Raw genomic sequence first — 19,691 nt, forward strand, 5'->3', positions numbered from 1 at the left:
TTGTTCACACCCTCTATGCTAATAAAGTTCAAAGTTTAAACTGCAGCGTTTCCACTTCCAGTTTACTTCGTAACACCTGATCATGGAGGAAGAAGACGCCATCGCCATTGCGATTGGCTTCATTGCAATTCTGGCTGGAGTTGGTTATTACAACTATCAGAACATTTACTTCTGTTATAATGAGTGCTGTGGACCCCAGTGGATGTCCTTCAAATGGAAAGGTAACACAGGTGTTTTTCTTCAGGGTGTGTGTGTCATGGGTTTGTCAGGGGCAATATTTGTCATATACAGTAGTAGAGATTGTAAAATGGGTCATTCCCATAAAAAAAAAGGTAAAATGGGTTACCAGAGTCTGTGAGTGCATGTAATGTGTTAGCTGTAAGTTAATATAGGTACATACAGTAGATAGCAATACACTCACATAGACACACACAAACACATGTAGACACATAGAGATACACACAGATACTGTAGACAAAGGCACATCCCACACCAGTTATGTTAACCTTTTTTAATTGCTAAATGAAAAGTTTCAGTATCAAAATTCAAATTATGCCTAGTGTCTTTTAATTGCATAAAATACTCCACATGCAAAGTTACATAAGACCTTCATATTCTCCATAATGTATGTCTGTACTTTGGTCAGCTGAAGCAAAGTTCATGTGTTTTAGCAATAAAGTTGATTTCACCTGGACAAGAGCAAGGCATTTCTCCTATCAAGATTACAAACCACAATATCTAGAATTACAGAAAAGATATGTGATGTCAGTCTTGACGATGAGCACATACACAGAACAAACTGTTTTACATTTGTTCTCAACGATCAGAGTTCTGGTAAACATGTTTGATCCTTCAATGTTTTTTATTAGTTTATTAGTTTTATCTACAATGGCCTTAATTGCTGTCTACAGGGAGTAACAAAGTCAATTTCTGATATTAATGTGCAGTCTAAAGCACAATGAACTGCTGGACTGTTGTTTTTGTAATGTTGAAACAGTGAAGGTGAAACTTTTTAACTGTATGAATAAGGTCAAGTATCTCGGTCTTTCAGATCTCGGGGATGAACTTGACCTAAAACTGTTCGGTCAGCACGTTGCAGCGTACAGCATCTTAAAAGCCGTGGAGGGATTCATGAGCAACAAGAATCCAAGAAAACCGCTGGTTCTGTCTCTGAATGGAGCGACCGGCACAGGGAAGAACTACATCAGTCAGCTGATCGCTGAAAGCGTTTACAGGGAGGGATCCGAGAGCAGATTCTTTCACCTTTATTCGGCCACACATCACTTCCCACATCCACAACAAAATCTTCAAATCTACAAGGTACCGAGCACAAACACTTTTCACCTTGAACATAGTGACTCGGTTCTGTATTAATAACAGTTGTCCCTGTTTCTCCTCAGGCCCGGTTAAAACGGTGGCTCAGAGAGGCTGTCATCGACTGTGAACGCTCCATTTTCGTCTTTGACGAGGTGGATAAGATGCATCCTGAACTGATCGACAGCATCAAGCCAAACCTGGACAACTACGCAAAGCTGGATGGAGTTTCTTATCAAAAAGCCATCTTCATCTTCCTCAGGTGAGAAGATGAGTGAATATTTTCAGGCAGTCTCTTCTTAGGAACAATTGGTTTGATTTCTCTGGCTAAAAGGTCAAAGGTCAGGGTCATGGGGCCCTCATGAAACACAGTTTTGTTCTCCTGGACGCAATGTCTCGGTAACACCATAAAGGAATTTCTTGAAATTTGGCAAAATTGGCCTCAAGGATGAGTTGAGTCAATTTTTGTAGTCAGATTGAACGTGAAAAGTCACAGTGATGTCACACAATGGAGTTTTGATCTTGTTAATGCCATATCCCCTTAACATCTTGACAAGGTCAAAGGTCCAGGTTGTGAGTGAGATATGTCTGGAACAGCTTGATGAAATTTCAGAAAATGTATCAGAGATCAAGGTAACTTTGTGAAGCACTTATTTAGACTTCACACAGTGATTATGACAGAGTTTTACACAAAATGGTTCATCTTCTGTGACTCTGAACAAACAGGGTGAAACCTATAGGACTAGTCTCAGTGGTGGAGGGATACGACCACAAGAAGCTGATTCTATTTCTTCTGGGTTTCAACAAATAGCAGCAAATTTTAACATGTTGTCTGTTACTGATCTTCCTCATAGCAACGCAGGGGCAGACGTCATCTCACAGATCACTTTAGATTTCCTGAAAGCAGGAAAAAAACGTGAAGAGATGAAGCTCACAGACCTGGAAAGGCCACTCTCCCAGTCCCTGTTCAAGAACTCTAAAAGTGAGTACAAGAGCTTCAATGTTCAGTTCAGTTGTTTCAGTTTCATTCAGACTTTAGGCTTCACTTCTGAACTCTCCTTGTAGATGGATTCTTCCATTCAACTTTGATTGACAAGAACCTGGTGGACTACTTCATCCCGTTCCTGCCTCTGGAGTACAGACACGTCCTCCAGTGTGTCAATGCTGAGATGAAAGTCAGAGGAATGCTGCCAAACCAGGAAGTGGCAGACAAACTGGCCAAAGATTTAATGTACTACCCCAAAGATGAAAAAGTCTTTGCTGCCAGTGGCTGCAAGACGATAGAGAAAAAGTTGCAATTCTACTTATAACATCACCATCAGATGGATCGCTATGTACACCGACTCAGAAAGTAAACCTGACTGAACTCCAGGGACCTTTCTTTAGAGGTTTGCTTTGTCTGTGCATAAGGTGGAGCATGAATAGTTTATTATTGGTTGTTGTAGGAGGGGCACATGTTCACACCCATCATGCTAATAAGTTTCAAAGCTTTATCTGCTGCTCCTCCTCCTTCCAGCTACGTCTCACCCAAAGCGTCAAACAGTTTACTATGTAACACTTGATCATGGAGGAAGAACGCGTTCTCATTGCCACTTTAGTGGTTGGCTTCATTGCAGTTTTGACTGGACTTGGTTTCTATACCTTTCACAGCTTTGAGTTCTGTGAACCCCCGGGGATGCCCTTCAAATGGCAAGGTAACACACATTTGATTCAGTCTCATCGTGAACAGTGCAACTGATTTAAAGAATGAGGAAAAGAAATAGACTGTAGAAAGAAATTTTTGTTTGTCACATTCAGTAACATTTTAATTATGTCTCTCTCAGGTTATCACAGACTGCTTTATTTTTCTTAAATTGTCTTTTAAATGCAAAGTTAAGTAAGTACTGTAAGTAAATCTTAATCTTTATGTGTAAATTGATTGGTTGAACCATTGCTCATGTGTAACAATAAAGTTAATTTTACCTGTATAGGAACAAGGAACAAGGAACAAGGAATTGCTCTTATTAAGGTTACTGTTAATAGTTGGCTGTTAAGGGTTTAACACGACACACCTATTATACAAACTGAAATATCTGTTATTACAGAAAAGGTGTAAGATGTCAAAAATAAGGTGGTCTTGATGATGAGCACATACATGGAACATACTGTTTTACATTTGTTCTCATATGTTGTGAAGGGTCAGTGGCTATTTTGGTTGTTACGGCCCCGAAGCAAACAAAGGAAAGGCTCGAACATAAAGAGGCCAGTTTATTTGTTTATTTGTATTTGAACTAAACAAAACAGAGAGACACACATGCTTAGGCTACTCCCCCTGGTCACCAGGGGCGGGTCTTGATGGGGGGCACAGGGGGGAACTCGCCCCTCCTGCAATCTGATTGGCCACCCTGTTTTTCTGCTAAGATTTCTTATTTATAAGATAGAGTTGATTATTGATTGACTTTGATTTTAATATTGACAAGTGGAAAATAAAAAGGTCATAGGCATTTTCCTTACAAGGTGAAAGATCCAATGTGGCCAATAAAAGCAAGATGAAGACATGCTGTAAACAGTGTGTAACTGTACGATATAAATATTCAAGAGAGCGCTACCCCCACCAGAAAATACTCTGGAACTGCCCCTGCTGGCCACACGTAACAATGGTAAACACATTTGATCCGGTCAATGTAACAGCAGTGATTGGTGTTGGTGTGACCCTGGGCTGGTCTACATTATTATTTACACAATTATACACAATTATTTAGATAGAAGATTATAATTGGATAGAATTTAAGTTACAACAGTGGACTGGGGCCATTGTAGGTTAAAACAGTGCTGGAATTGAAAATTCCAGTTTTTCGGGGCAGTGTTTAACTCAGTTGGTAGAGCACCCACCCCACTGCAGGCGGCCCCAGTTCCAATCCTGCATTGGGCGACCCTCTCTGGGCCCTCAAAAAATATTTAATTAAAAAAAAAAAAATTTAAATCCAGTTTTTCTAGTTTAAAATGGCAAAATTATAAGAAAATACCACAGATATTAAAAAGATATACCGACATGAGTTTAGCCAATAGTCTAACGCACCATGCATCGAGGAGAACCTTTTGTAAATACAAACCAGGCAAAGCTAGCAGGTGTTTGATGCGTGGCTAGAGAAGTTTGCAGTCAGCAAACTTGATCTCTCATGTTGGAGTTCTACTCTGTCTCATAGTGCGTTAGACCATGGGTTGAACTTACACTGGAATATCCCTATAAGCACAAATTAGAAAGGCAGACATTAGTGAGAAAAAACTGTTGATTTTATAAGAAAAACAAAAAAAAAGTACTTAGAAAGTCTGAAAAAAAGCCCCAACTACAGTGGTCATAAAAGACTGTCACACTACAGGAAGTAATAAAGTTACTGATATGAATATAGGACAATGAGCAGCTTGACTGTTGATTTTATGTTGAAACATTGTAGGTGAAACCAATGAATAAGGTCAAGTTTTTCGGTCCTTCAGGTCTTGGGGATGAACTTGACCTCAAACTGTTTGGTCAACACATTGCGGCGTACAGCGTCTTAAAAGCCGTGGAAGGATTCATGAACCTCCAGAAGCCGAGCAAACCGCTGGTTCTGTCTCTGAACGGACCGACCGGCACAGGGAAGAACTACATCAGTCAGCTGATCGCTGAAAGTATTCACAAGAAGGGATCGAAGAGCAGATTCTTTCATATTTATTCGGCCACACATCACTTCCCACATCCACAACATCTTCACATGTACAAGGTACAGAGCAGAAATAACCATCACCTGAAACACAGTGACTTGGCTCTACATTACATTAGCTCCTGTTCCTCTTTAGGACCAGTTGAAGCAGTGGCTCAGACGGGGAGTCATCGACTGTGAACGCTCCATTTTCGTCTTTGACGAGGTGGATAAGATGCATCCTGAACTCATTGACAGCATCAAACCAAACCTGGACCACTATACAAAGCTGGATGGAGTTTCCTATCAAAAAGCCATCTTCATCTTCCTCAGGTGAGAAGATGAGTAATTATTTTAGGCAGTCTCTCTTATATTAAAGCAGAAGTAAGCGATATATTTGTGTTAATATAAGTCTTAAATAGTTATATCTTCCGACAGCAATCACTTACATAGAGTGTTTGGACCGAAACACGGGTCTGTCAGTCACTCTGCTCTGCTCTGAGCCGAGGAGAAAACATTTATCGTATCCTACAGTTTTTATCCAATGAGGAGAGAGAACGGCATGCAGGGCTGTGTGTGCAGGCAAGGGATGCGCGTGAATGTGGTGACGTAGGGACGAGGACTGTTATGGTGCGTTCAAGGCAGCCCGTAACTCGTGTTTTTCCGACCTGTGAAGTCGTACCAGTTCGATCTGGTACGAGTTCACGGGTCGGAAGTTACGAGTGGCCGTTATAGTGACTTTCACCGGTAAAACAGGTCGGAAAAACACGAGTGGGTTGCCTGGAACGCTACAAAATCGTAAGTTGTGACATGAAGCTGTAATTTACGGTTTCAAAAGCCTTCCTGGAACGCAGCATTAGCCAAAACGACCGGACCACTTACTTCTGCTTTAAGGAACAACTGGTTTGAGATCTCTGGCTGAAGGTCAAAGGTCAGGGTCATGGTGAAGCCTAGAATTAGTCTTAGTGGCGGAGGGATACAACCACATGAAGCTGTTTTTTTTTTGTTTTTTTTACATGTCTATTATTGATCTTCCTCATAGCAACGCGGGGGCAGACGTCATTTCACAGATCACTTTCGATTTCCTCAAAGCTGGACGGAAACGTGAGGAGATGAAGCTCAGAGACTTGGAAACGCAGCTTGAAACGTCCCTGTTCAAGGACTCTAAAAGTGAGTACAAGAGCTTCAATGTTCAGTTCAATTGTTTCAGTTTCATACACGTCTGAACTCTCCCTGTAGGTGGTGGCTACTTCCATTCAACTTTGATCGACAAGAACCTGGTGGACTACTTCATCCCGTTCCTGCCTCTGGAGTACAGACACGTCCTCCAGTGTGTCAATGCTGAGATGAAAGCCAGAGGACTTCTGCCAAACCAGGAAGTGGCAGACAAACTGGCCAAAGATTTAACGTACTACCCCACAGATGGAAAAGTCTTTGCTACCAGTGGCTGCAAGACGATACAGAAAAAGTTGCAATTCTACTTATAACATCACCATCAGATGAATGTTACAGTACAGTATGTGCACTTACTTAGAAAGAAAGTACAAGTGAACTCAACATTATGTGTAATGCTGTTTTTTATACCTGCTGTCTTATTTTACACACATGTCCACTTCACGTACGAGTTAATGAACATTGTTGCATTTTGTGGGTGAGCCACACACTTGGTTAATATGATACACACTGAACGCCGTATCATGTATGACTGGATTATTGCTGTTCTTGCTGTTCTTCATTGGTTTATTTATGCGCCCAAAACTTGCATACAAACATGATAGTGCAAGATGGCAACACACTCTAAAGCAAATGACCCACTATATGTATATAAAAGATATTAAAAGACCAAACCAAACAAATTTTGTATACACTGTATTCTTGGGTAGTATAGCCTATTCAGATTTTGCCAATAAACCTTGCCAGATATTACACACTTAAATGTTGGACTTCCAGCTCAGAAGCCCCGCCCCCCCTCCCTAGGTATAATGCTGCTGTCTGCTTTTTTTTATTCCACTTCTGCTGTTATAATTGTGTGCCCAAATCTACAATGAAACCAATCAAATCACGAGGAGCGGTGTTATACGACAATCAACGTTAAATCCCGCCCATTTTACAGGCTGTCAGCCAGGGATAGCTACAAGTGGGAAAAAAAATGTTGCGTCCCCTTTAAATGTTGGACTTCCGGCTCGAAGTCCCGCCCCCTCATTATAATGCTGCTCTCTGGTCTTAGCAAAGACGGTTTATAAACCGTTATAATCCATTTATTGGTCAAATGGAAGCGCCTCCTGATGGCGGAATATGGGTATTGCAAAAGTGCCCAAGAACTGACATCTCTGCATGAGCAAGTGTGGTATTTTCAAGAATTTAAGGACATTTCTAGATCACCCATGTTAATAGCATCATCGTGGACCCCTTACAGATAAACATTAACACATAGGCTAGTAAAAAAACAAACAAACAAACAAACAAACAAACAGTTTTCTACATGAATATTTCAATCTACATTTTATAATAAACAAATTATAAGTGTAATTTGATATGACCAAGACACCTAAAAACAAAAATTTTCATCAATTTACAATGGGCAACACACATTGGAGTGAATGGGTTTTCTGGGCACTTTTGCAATACCCATATCCTGCCAGTGCCACTCGGGGCACATAAAGCTTACCACGGGAGTCAATGGAAGTGTTGTTACTGTCTTATTCCAGTGCTCTAGTCTTAGGCTACTTTTTATTCCACTTCTACTGCTATAATGTGTCCAAAATCTACAATTAAATCAATGAAAGCACAAGGAGCGGTGCTTAAAGGTGTTCAGAAATGGCCGTTTGTCCTGTTTGTTGCACCGAGTTGTCACGAGTTGCTGCACGAGTTTACCCGAGTAAGGAAAACGAATTTGATTGGTCGTTATCGAGCGGGTGGGATATTCAAAGCTTGGGGCGAGACCAAGCTCGGTGTGTGTGTGTTGTCTCAGACGTTTGATTGATTGATGATGGATCCAATATCAGTGGCTGATGAATCGTGAGCAGGCTGACGTATAATCCATGCGCCTGCATTATCCAATGCGGGGAAAAAATACCACACTTTCATCCCCGATTTAATCAAAAATAGAATTTTGCACAAAGTTTGGCCTACATCGTCTGATGAGTTATTACACTAATGTTAGGACCGACCACAGTGGGCTCAAATTTAATTTTCTTTTCTGTTCAGCTTTAATGACAATCAACGTTAAATCCCACCCATTGTACAGGTCACAGCCCAATAGTTATAGCTACTTAATTTGATTGGACAAAAAAAAGTGACTCGTCCCCTTTAAATGTGGGATTTCCGGCTCTGAAGCCCCGCCCCCCGCTCCCTTATCATAATGCTGCTGCCTGGTCTCTTCCAGGTCTTGTGACTTCACTGCTCTTCATTCAACAACATGACCACTGCTGTACAGCTCACCGTGCTGCTCGTGGTCCTGGGCTCCTGCCTGGGGAAACAGCAAAACTACTTCGACTACATCGAAGATTTAGAATATGAAGGAGAAGAAGGAGGAGAAGAGGAAGTCCAGCTCGTCGCCCAGCCTTCAAAATACGGCTCCCTGTGGCCTCTTCCGCAGAAAGTGAAAACCGCGGAGGTTTCCTTCAAGTTGTCCGGCTTAAGCTTTAAAATAATTGACGCCAAACAGTCGTCGGCCGGACCGAGCTGCAGCCTCCTGCAGAACGCATACAGGAGGTGAGTTTTCCATGTTTTTATTTCATTTTACTTCATCTATTTTTTTTTTTAAGTTCCTGCTAGGATCAAAACAAGGCGTCGTGCTGCGTTCAGGGACCAGCGTCCGCTATATAAACAACAAGCGCTCACCTTGTCTGTCTCTGTCTCTATCTACTACAGGTATTATGAGTACATGTTTGGAGATGCCAGGAAGCAGAAGCCGGGTAAAACGTGGCGCAGCGGCCCGTCCGAGCTGACGGAGCTGCAGGTGTGGATCACATCACCTGACTCTGGATGCGACGGCTTCCCCAGTGTGGCATCTGATGAGTCATGTGAGTCTCTTCCTCTCTGACATCCCGTTTAAAACCTGTTGTTGTTAATAAGCACTTAGTGGGCTATTTCTTGTCACTCTCTTCGTTTTCAGTCCAATTTCTAAGTCTTAAAACGTCACAGTCGCAGAATTTACTTAATTAGATTCAATAATAAATGCATTAGGCTATGTTAGAATTTGATTTTTTTTTTTTTAATATAGTTTTAAGTGGTTCCATAATTTAATTGTGACAAGTTGCTCCATCACAGGATTGAAACTGTTCACCTCTTCACTTTTTTAATTTCCAAACCACTTTCTTTCACTTCCCTTCATCATTTCCTTTCTTTTGTTGGACAGTTCCTACGGAATTAAAATGCTATTTATGTTTTCTAATTAAATTCTTACTACCTTTGGACACGATTATCCTCTTTTACCCACTTTACCCACCCAGCCCTGCTCATACTGGGCAATTACTGAACAAAATATGTAACAGGACTTTTTGTTGTATTAAAATACACCTGTGTTCTCATTGAACATCACTGAACACTTATAATACAACAGTTTTCTTTATATTTAAGGTAGAAAATGGGTTTCTACAATCAAAATATACTCACTTGGAGGAACTAGTTAATGGTGTTGCTTTCATGACGAAAGGTGTTCCTATTATTTTGACCACCGCATCCAAATTCATACATCATGATACAAAACACTGCACACACCTGATTGGAGGAGGATTTACTTACGTAACTTAGAAATTACTTTATAAAACGGTGGTGAAACAGTAAAAAGTTGTTAAACCACTAAAATGCTGCTGACACATGAACGCATCACAAGCAACAACCCAGTAATGTGATATAACAACAGTCATGGTCATGGGTGTTTTTTCTCCTTCACAAATACTTTTACTTTTGAATCTTTACTTGTAATGGAGTACTTTATTCTTTTTTTTTTTTTTTACTTCTCTGTATTAGTATATCAGAATATTTTCTCCCTCCACAGTTTCTGCAGAAACGGAATTTGCATGTTGTTATATTGTTGTTATCTCTGTGCACGTCTCTGCTTATCAGAGTTCATGTCCTTTCTTTGCTCCATCAGCTCATTTTGCGGTTAATTGTGCAATCCAACAAAAACATGATGCTCATGTGATTGTGATGATGATGATGATGATGATGATAATAATAAAAAAAATAACCACTAAACTTATAAGTGCTCAAGTGACCGACCGTGTTGAGGTGGTGAATCCACTCCAGACAGGAAAACGTTGACCTCAGCTGACCTTATCATCAGTTTCTATGGAAATTCAGATTTTAAATAAAAAGGGGAAATTTGGTAATCGTGTTCATGCAACGTGTTGTTTCTAAATATCAAACCTATTTCATTGCATCTCAGTTTTAACCAAATTCTCTTTTTGTTATTTTTCTTTTTTCTTTTGTCCCATTGTGTTTCACCTGGACAACAGGTACGAGGATTAACATGGTTAATCTCTAGACTGTGCGTCACCACCAGCTGAGCTTTGACAACTTGTTTTGTTTGTGTCCACACAGACGAACTGACAGTCAATCAGCCGTACGCCGTCCTGAAAGCACCAAAGGTCTGGGGAGCGCTGCACGGTACGAGTTCCTGTTTTAAAACAAACTCTGCTTTATTTTCATTATAGATAATCAGGATTGTCTCTTTTTTTATTTAATATGACAAACAAACAGTTAGCCCAGCTCTGTTAAAGGTCATCAAACCTGTTCAGCTGTTCATCTATAGGTTACACAATATCTGCCTTGTATAATTCACATGAATTATGCTGCTCAACTGGTTTTATGTTTATTGTTTCTTTTTATGATTAACCCTTTTTATGATTAACCAGTTTCAAAGCTGTTTGTGATTGGTTTTCCAATTGAACTTGTTGCCACAGTATTTGTATTGACATTTTAAACTTATTGCAAAGCAGCTTCTAATAAACACACACTGTAACTTCATGCAGTCATAACATAAGGAGCAATACTCGATCATCTGTTAAATCAAAATCCTTTTTCATCTTTTAATAACTTCCAAAACATCACATGATTAATTACAACCTTTTTTTATTTTTCACCGTTTCTGTTTCTGTTTTTGTTTTTTAGGTTTGGAAACGTTCAGCCAGTTGGTGTATGAAGATGAATATGGAGCAGTAAGTGAAAGGATGATATGAGTGTGTTTTTTTTTTTAAACTGTGAGGATGTTTAGTTTCACTTGATCTTATTCTTTTTTTTTTCCAGAAAAGCGTCAACCTGACACTGATCAGCGACTTCCCCAGGTTCGCTCACAGAGGAATCCTGCTGGACAGCTCTCGTCACTTCCTGCCAATCAAAGTCATCCTGTCGACTCTGGTAGGTCGCTATTAAAGGGATAGTTCAACATTTTGGCAAATTGACCCATTGCCATAATCGCTATAGTCATAGCAGTAGGTTCGTTACCTCTTACCTCTTACTGTTACCTCGAGGTAAATGCAGAGACTGCTTGCTGAAAAACTGTCCCTGAAGGCAACGCGCATCAGCGGTTTTGCATGAATTTACCTCTAAAACAACTCTGTCTGGTAACGTTCTGTTATTATCTCATAGCGTGGTGAATGTGCAGGTCACAACTTGTCCACCAGAGCGTTTTGGAGTTGTTGGATTGTGTATTTGATGAGTTTGATGAGGGAAACCAAGAAATCCCATGGGCCTCCGTAGCATAGCTCTGAGCAGCTCGCGGCTCTGCTCCCCCGTTCTAAAAATATCTTGCACCGACAAATAAAGGTAACAAACCTACTGCTATGACTATAGGGATTATGGCAATGGGCCAATTTGCCAAAATGTTGAACTATCCCTTTAAGTTAAATTCTTGTTGTTTTTAACTTAATTTTCTTATCACTTACTTATTTTATTTGTCCGTTCACGCAGGAAACGATGGCAATGAACAAATTCAATGTCTTCCACTGGCACATCGTGGACGACCAATCCTTTCCCTACCTGAGCCGGACGTTCCCACAGCTGAGTCAGCAGGTCTGTGACACTGTATTTTTTTTTATTATATATATATATATATACACACACAGTATATAATAGGACACTGTATTTGTCAGAGGAGCTTATTGATCACACTGTTCACAGGGAGCGTACCACCCATACACACATGTGTACACACCTGCCGATGTGAAGATGGTGATTGAGTTTGGACGTCTGAGAGGCATCCGGGTCATCCCAGAGTTCGATACACCAGGACACACTCAGTCCTGGGGCAAAGGTGAGTATAAGGTGGAAAGATGTTTTTATAGTGAGTATATAATGATGTAGAGCTGCAACAATTAATCGATTAACCGAACAATAATCGATTATTAAATTAATCGTCAACTATTTTGATAATCGAATAATCGGTATAAGAAAAAAAAAGTCAAATTTCTCTGATTTCAGCTTCTTAAATGTGAATATTTCTGGTTTCTTTGTTCCTTTATGACAATAAACTGAGTCTCTCTTTGGTTTGTGGACAAAACAAGACATTTGAGGACGTCTTCTTGTGGTTTGGGAAACACTGATTGACATTTCTCAACATTTTATTGACCAAACAACTAATTGATTAATCGTTTAAATTGTCGACAGATTAATCCAGAATATTTGAGAAAGTGAAAGTATAGCATACAGTTGTTTAAGATTGTGTGTGGTGTTTTTAATCAGAATTTTTAAAAATAATAATAATTAGTTCAGTAATTTTTTGTTTATCAATTACTCGACATTTCAGGCGACCCCATTTGAATTCCAGTCGACCCCATGTGGGGTTGAAAAACACAGAATTAATCGATAATGAAAATAATCGTTAGTTGCAGCCCTATAATGATGTAATAATGTAAAATCATCTCTGTGACTCTCAGGTCAGAATGATCTGCTCACTCCCTGCTACGCCGGCACCAAACCATCCGGCACCTTCGGCCCGGTCAACCCCATCCTGAACACCACCTACGACTTCATGAAGCAGTTCTTCACCGAGATCGCCTCCGTGTTCCCCGACGCCTACGTCCACCTGGGAGGAGACGAGGTCGACTTCACCTGCTGGTGAGACGAAACTTCTGCTCAGCGTCTTCTCAACAACACTGTGGACGACCGTGTTAATATCTGCTGCTGTTTCCTGCAGGAAGTCCAACCCGGACATTAAGAAGTTCATGGAGCAGCAGGGATTCGGAGACGACTACAGCAAACTGGAATCATTCTACATCCAAAAGTGCGTTTCATATCGCTATCCTCCAATATTTCCAACCTCCTTCTTCTTCTGCTTCTGCTTCTGCTTTCTATCATATTTTTTTTATTTTTTTTATTTTAATGTTTATTTAACAGGGACGATACATACAACATTGCCACAAAGAATGAAAAGACGTCTAGCTTCAGCTAATTTGCAGTCTTTGTCCCTGGTCAGGCTAAAGAAGGATAAAAGATACTGAATACAATAAGTGCAATAATAGAAATACAGTGAATAATACAGTGAATAGGTATCATGAATAAATAAACACAGCTACAAAATTTAGATTAAGAAATTACACAAATTAAATACATTAAACATGAGTAAAATGCTGTATTGACAGTGACTTGAGAGAAGTTAATGGTCATATTTCTGCTGCTGCTTAAGCCAATGTTTAGCTTTAGCACTAAACATCTTTAATTCTGTTTTGGATTTGATTTCTGGTGGTAAAGAATTCCATAGGTGTGTTTGTACCCAGCACTGAAAGGGATGATTGACCGAATGTTGTCCTGCATCTTCGAATTTTACAGTTTTGCTTGCTCATTGCTCCTTGTCATTGTCCCACAGTTGTCTGATTTAGTAAAAATCTGTGACATCGCTTTTGGGGGCAGTCCATTGACACACTTAAAAACAACTTTCAAAAAAATCATCTCAATCTTTTCAGACTCTTGGATATCGTCGCCACCACCAAGAAGGGCTACATGATCTGGCAGGAGGTCTTTGACAACGGCGTTAAGGTGAGACAGAGAAACTGAAAATACTTCATCAGCATTCACAGGTCATTTGTCTTTTTTATTTTGCCTCCTGTGTCAGAATAGTTTGAGATTTTGGGAAATAATTTCCTTTTAATGGTTAAAGCTGCATGAAAAGATCAACACTCAGCAGGAAACAGCTGCTCTGACTCAGGTTATTTATTATCACGCTGTAGTTTTCAGATATCATGTGATAATAATAATAATAAGTTACTGTTGTGGCTCAGTGTTGATCCTTTTCTCACAGACTTTGTCACGGTGCCCACAAGAGCTCAGTTTGCTTTCAGCTGAAGAAAAACACATGCAAACAAACAAACAAATGTGCTGCAAATTCAACAGACACCTTAATGGACTTCAACACATGCTCTGCAAAAATTGTCATCCCTTTTATCAAACATGCTGCAAATTCAGTGCAGAAAAAGTGAGGAATTTGTTGTCCAATAATAACAATTGCAATGCAGCAGGTTCATCATTGTCCTCCTGGAAAAACTGAGCTCTTGAGGCCACCGTACTCTGTGCTGGGCTACGTGAGTTAAATTGATGCAGACATGACGGTAACAATTGCAGCTGAAGCCAGACACAGTAGTGCATGTGTGGATCGGCGGCCAGAATGACGAGATGGGCAAGGTGACGGCAGCCGGATACACCACCATCCTCTCCGCCCCATGGTACCTAGACTATATTAGCTACGGACAGGACTGGCAGAGGTACTACAAGGTTGAGCCGCTCAACTTCAACGGTCAGTTCCCATCCAGAGCAACTTGTCTGTCATGTCAATTACTAATATTATATTATTATGAATTACTTTAATCCAATAAAACCCCGATTTGGGCTTGATTTGTTGATATAAATTTTTAAAAGGATAGTTCACCCAAAATTCAAATTGCACTCATTATCTACTCACCCTCATGTCGACTAAGGGCTGGGAGAAGTTTCAGAGTCCTCCGTGGCTTCTCTGAGTTACAGGGGGTCTCAGCGTAGCAGTGCATGTCCATATAACGGTTGCAAATGGATACCAACTGTCTTTGTAACAAGAAGACACACCAAAAAACATCCAAATACCTCACATGCTCCATGCTGCTCAGTCGGTAATCGCACTGACGCCGGCGCAAATCGCACGAGATTTGGACGGACCAGTAAGAGGAGCTTCCGCTACAAACAAGCTTGAAATATAGACTTATTTAATTTTTTTCGGAACAATTTCGCATTTCGGGGCTTCAATACAAGACGGACATTAGATACGAGCAGCATGGAGGTATTTGGATGTTTTTTGGCGTGTCTTTTTGTTACGAAGAAAAGTGGTATCCATTTGCAACCGTTATATGGACATGCACTGCTACGCCGAGCCCCCCTGTAACTCAGAGAAGCCACGGAGGAATCTGAAACTTCTCCCAGCCCTTAGTCGACATGAGGGTGAGTAGATAATGAGTGAAATTTGAATTTTGGGTGAAGTATCCCTTTAAAAATGGTACAAAATGAGACACAAAACAAAGGATTCTCGACTTTGTTCAACAGGCGTACGCTTTAAACCTGCACAGTTGTGACACAGAGAGTCTTGAGGTGAACATGGGGCGGTGTGGTTGGTGGTTGTTTTTTTTGTTTTTCATGGATCAATCCTGGTTTAACTGAAGCTATAACTAAATGAGACTTGGTTAATTAGCAACATGACACCATAAGAAAAGTCCACTCCTTATTCTTCTTCTGGGTGTTCAAGGTTCAGGACCGTCATATTTTCTACATCTTCACCCGCCTTCCTTTTCCCTATCTTTCCCTCTGATCTTGCTATAGAGAATGTGAAGTTACGTCACGCTGTGGGACGTTGGGCGCCATCTTTGGAGGATCGCGGATGTAAACACTTGCTCGTCTCCCTAAAAAAAGTTCCCCAAAGTCGCTTAAAAGTAATGTCATGGTGGGACAGTACTGCAGCGTAAAAAAATGCCACAGTAGTATATGCACTAATACCAAAAACGAGATAGTTCACGATGTCTGGATAAGTTAGTGGAGGGAGTAAATCTGTGTCGTGAATGCAGTCCCCTTAATAGCAAAAAGTAGGGATCGACACCGTTAATAAATTGTAGTTTTTCTGTGTACCTTTGTTCCTCGTTAAATTTGAGTTTATCACGATACGTTCCTCCTTCGTTTCCCTTCCCCTTCTCCATTTCTTTTTTTTTTTTTTTTAATTTTTGTCCATCTTCCTCATCTCTTTTTCTTTCACTTTTACTTCTTGCTCGTTTTCCTCCGTTTTCCCCACTCTGTTTACGTTTGCGTTCCTCCAAAGATGGCGCCGACGTCCCACAACGCCAAAGCGGGCGTGACGTCAGCTTCACATTCTCTATTGACCCTATTAATGTATATTCATGTACTTAGCTGAAGCCAGACACAATTATCCACGTCTGGAAAGGAACCCAGCAGCAATACCAGAAGGAGATGGCGCACGTTACGTCGTCGGGGTACCAGACCCTGCTGTCCACTCCCTGGTACCTGAACCGTATCTCCTACGGCCAGGACTGGCAAGGCCATTACAAGGCCGACCCGCAGGACTTCAATGGTTCGTTGTCTGCATGATTGACTTTTTACTCAGCAAGAATAGAATTCTTCCTGGTCATTGCTTCTTTCTTTTTTTATTATTATTTCTTCAGTGTTTACGTGTGGGTGTAGGGAGTTCCCCTCAGTCATATGACTTGATAATGAGTTTTATTGCTCTATTGTTGTGCTGACACAGAGATTCTTAACAGTTGTGTTGTTCGACTCTCGCCCCGAATCTGAATTGGTGTCACTCCTGTGCAGAAAGGTGTAGGCCTGTTGAATAAAGAGAGAGAAAATCTGATGTTATGATATCAGAGGGGGAAAAAAATCATACTAATAATTGATTTTTAATAATGCATTGCGTTTCAGTTTGTGTTGTGGTTTTTTCTCTTTTTTTTTGTCATTTAACTTTTATTGGCAGCCACAGAGACAAAGGTGATGAATAAACACGATCAAATTAACCCTAGTTGCCAATACAATTTTCAGTTCAAATAAGATAAAAGTGAGAAGGATGAAAAACAAAAACAAAATGAGGAAAAAATATAAAAATAAAATAGATATACATTAAATAGTGGGGGGAAAGAAAGATTTCTATTTTCTCAATAGTTCAGTGGGAGGGGGAATGCAATTTGTAAAGGACTAGGCATGAACAGTCTGTTCGGACTGAACCCCCAACCAAAGGTGTTGTGGTTTTATCTCTAGTCTACGGTGGCCTTGAGGGCTCAACTTCACTGCAACACATGCGTCACCAGTTTGACAACACATGAGCTCCAAAAACTCAACAGAAGTGTTTCTGGGGGACACAATAAAGGGACGGACCAGACAAAGCTTCTTGATTTGACATAGTTTTTACATTTTATTGATCATATGTACTGTTAGCTTAGCATTAGTATTTTTGTGTCCCCAGAAACACTTCTGTTGTGTTGTGAGTTTTTGTGTGTTTTCTAAAGCTGCAGTGTGTTGACCCCTCGGGGCCACCGTACTGGTCCTGCAGAGCTTTATATCATCTGGATTATATCGTTGGCGCTGCTTGTTCTTCTTATCACATTTTACATTTCAAACCAGGAACTGAAGCTCAGAAGAAACTCGTGATCGGTGGAGAAGCCTGTCTGTGGGGAGAATACGTGGACGCCACCAACCTGACACCCAGACTCTGGTATGTATGACTCATAATGCGATTTGTTAAAGGGATAGTTCACCCAAAATTCAAATTGCACTCGTTATCTACTCACCCTCATGTCGACTAAGGGCTAGGAGAAGTTTCAGAGTCCTCCGTGGCTTCTGTGAGTTACAGGGGGTCTCGGCGTAGCACTGCATGTCCATATAACGGTTGCAAATGGATACCAACTGTCTTCGTAACAAAAAGACACACCAAAAAACATCCAGATACCTCCATGCTGCTCATATGTATTGAAGCCCCGAAATGCGAAATTGTCCCAAAAAAAAAATTAAATAAGTATATATTTCAAGCTTGTTTTGTAGCGGAAGCTTCTCGAAGCTCCTCTTCCTGGTTCATCAAATTTGGACGAACTGGGAAGAGGACGGACCTTGGTTCGTCCAAATTTGACGAACCGGGAAGAGGAGCTTCCGCTACAAACAAGCTTGAAATATAGACTTATTTAATTTTTTCCGGAACATACATACGAGCAGCATGGAGGTATTTGGATGTTTTTTGGTGTGTCTTTTTGTTACAAAGAAAAGTGGTATCCATTTGCAACCGTTATATGGACATGCACTGCTACGCCGAGACCCCCTGTAACTCAGAGAAGCCACGGAGGACTCTGAAACTTCTCCCAGCCCTTAGTCCAGCGGTTCCCAACCTGGGGGGCGGGACCCCCCAAGGGGGGCGCCAAAGATCCAGGGGGGGTCGCGAAGCCCTCTTGATTTTAAGGGATTTAATAATTTTAATGTAATTAAAATGTTAAATAAATGAGTAGGCTAAGCATTTAATTCATATATGTGACAAAATCAACTAAATTCAAGGGCCACATTAAACATTTATTTGTGTATTTAAATAGATAAACAAATAAATTATAGGCCTATATCAATAGATGATTGAATATCAACAGTTTTAAAACATTAAATACATAATATACAGCAGGGCAATATCAGTCACAATGAATTTGAAAAACAGCATGGAACAATGAGAAAAAACCTGTGTAAAATTACAACATATTCTTCAGAACTTGTACTTTTAAAAACACAATTATGTTTTTAAAAGTACAAGTTCTGAAGAAATATGTTGTAATCATACACAGGTTCTCCTGATTGTTTGTCCCATGCTGTTATTAAATTACTGAAATATAATAAAGTATTTCATGTAAAAGAAGTTATGATGTTCCTTATTTTATTTTATTTTACATCGGGGGGGGGGGGGTCACCAAAGTTTTCAATGGTAAAAATATGGGTCCCTTAAGAAAAAGGTTGGGAACCACTGCCTTAGTCGACATGAGGGTGAGTAGATAATGAGTGCAATTTGAATTTTGGGTGAACTATCCCTTTTAATTATGGATTTTTGAACCGTGTTGTTGGGTCACATGACATTGACGCCCGGTTGTTGATATCTTATCTTCCCATCACTCCCTCCCAGGCCTCGTGCCAGCGCTGTGGCCGAGCGGCTGTGGAGCTCCAAGAACGTGACGGACATCAACGACGCCTTCAACAGGCTGTCTGCACACCGCTGTCGCATGGTGGAGTGAGTATCTTTTATATAAATCAATCACTACATCACCTTATTAATCAAAAACTGTATTAAAACCAAAATTGTATTAAAACCTAACACAAAAACCCTTTTCCCATTGAAGCCGTGGGATCCCAGCTGAGCCGCTGTTCAGCAGCTACTGTCCCCATGAGTACAGAGGAGTCTGAGGAAACCAGAGGAGACGACGACCATGTGGACGGAAAAGGGAAAAGGAATCAAATCCATGTATGATCGACTCTACGTTTGCATAATAAACCGAGGAATCCAAATCACTTAACGTTTGTCGAGACACACTGAGACTCTTGATCACATCTGATGCTGTTATACATCCCAAATCAATCATGCACTCATTGTTTTTTTTATGAATGTTTGTACAATTGTGAATAAATTGTTGATATTTTAAAGTTTTTGGGAGTTGTTGTTTTTTTTTGAGGGATCGAAGTAAAAGTGAGGTTGCAGGTTGGATTTAAACTCATGGCTGGTGCAGTTAGGACAAA

At 40.5% G+C, this 19,691-nt stretch overlaps 2 protein-coding genes across 5 annotated transcripts; both read left to right on the plus strand.

Annotated features, from left to right (window-relative positions):
• Positions 1-26: 26 nt before the first annotated feature.
• Positions 27-6,637, plus strand: LOC146976985 (torsin-1A-like). 3 transcript variants are annotated; one of them, XM_085792788.1, is made up of 5 exons: positions 27-221; positions 1,052-1,320; positions 5,131-5,306; positions 6,016-6,143; positions 6,213-6,481. In XM_085792788.1, exons 1-5 carry the CDS (start codon positions 83-85, stop codon positions 6,458-6,460), a joined length of 960 nt encoding a protein of 319 aa, XP_085648914.1. In that variant the 5' UTR covers positions 27-82; the 3' UTR covers positions 6,461-6,481. The 3 variants fall into 3 exon arrangements, with proteins under 3 accessions (XP_085648914.1, XP_085648915.1, XP_085648916.1); XM_085792789.1 differs by lacking the exons at positions 5,131-5,306; positions 6,016-6,143; positions 6,213-6,481 and adding exons at positions 1,401-1,576; positions 2,169-2,296; positions 2,380-2,834 and having other exon boundaries at positions 49-221; XM_085792790.1 differs by lacking the exons at positions 27-221; positions 1,052-1,320 and adding exons at positions 2,608-3,008; positions 4,789-5,054 and having other exon boundaries at positions 6,213-6,637.
• A 1,726-nt stretch (positions 6,638-8,363) lies between these two features.
• Positions 8,364-19,601, plus strand: hexb (hexosaminidase B (beta polypeptide)). Of its 2 annotated transcripts, none has more exons than XM_085792794.1 (14): positions 8,364-8,687; positions 8,847-8,998; positions 10,521-10,586; positions 11,091-11,137; positions 11,226-11,336; positions 11,889-11,990; positions 12,099-12,231; positions 12,854-13,034; positions 13,114-13,200; positions 13,880-13,952; positions 14,535-14,706; positions 17,559-17,649; positions 19,084-19,188; positions 19,298-19,601. In XM_085792794.1, the coding sequence occupies exons 1-14, from the start codon at positions 8,392-8,394 to the stop codon at positions 19,359-19,361; spliced, it is 1,680 nt and encodes a 559-aa protein (XP_085648920.1). In that variant the 5' UTR covers positions 8,364-8,391; the 3' UTR covers positions 19,362-19,601. The 2 variants fall into 2 exon arrangements, with proteins under 2 accessions (XP_085648920.1, XP_085648919.1); XM_085792793.1 differs by lacking the exon at positions 14,535-14,706 and adding an exon at positions 16,335-16,515.
• Positions 19,602-19,691: the final 90 nt, after the last annotated feature.

Source organism: Trachurus japonicus, chromosome 12, assembly GCF_045865225.1.
Source record: "Trachurus japonicus isolate A0001 chromosome 12, Traja_1.0".
NCBI lineage: Eukaryota > Metazoa > Chordata > Actinopteri > Carangiformes > Carangidae > Trachurus > Trachurus japonicus.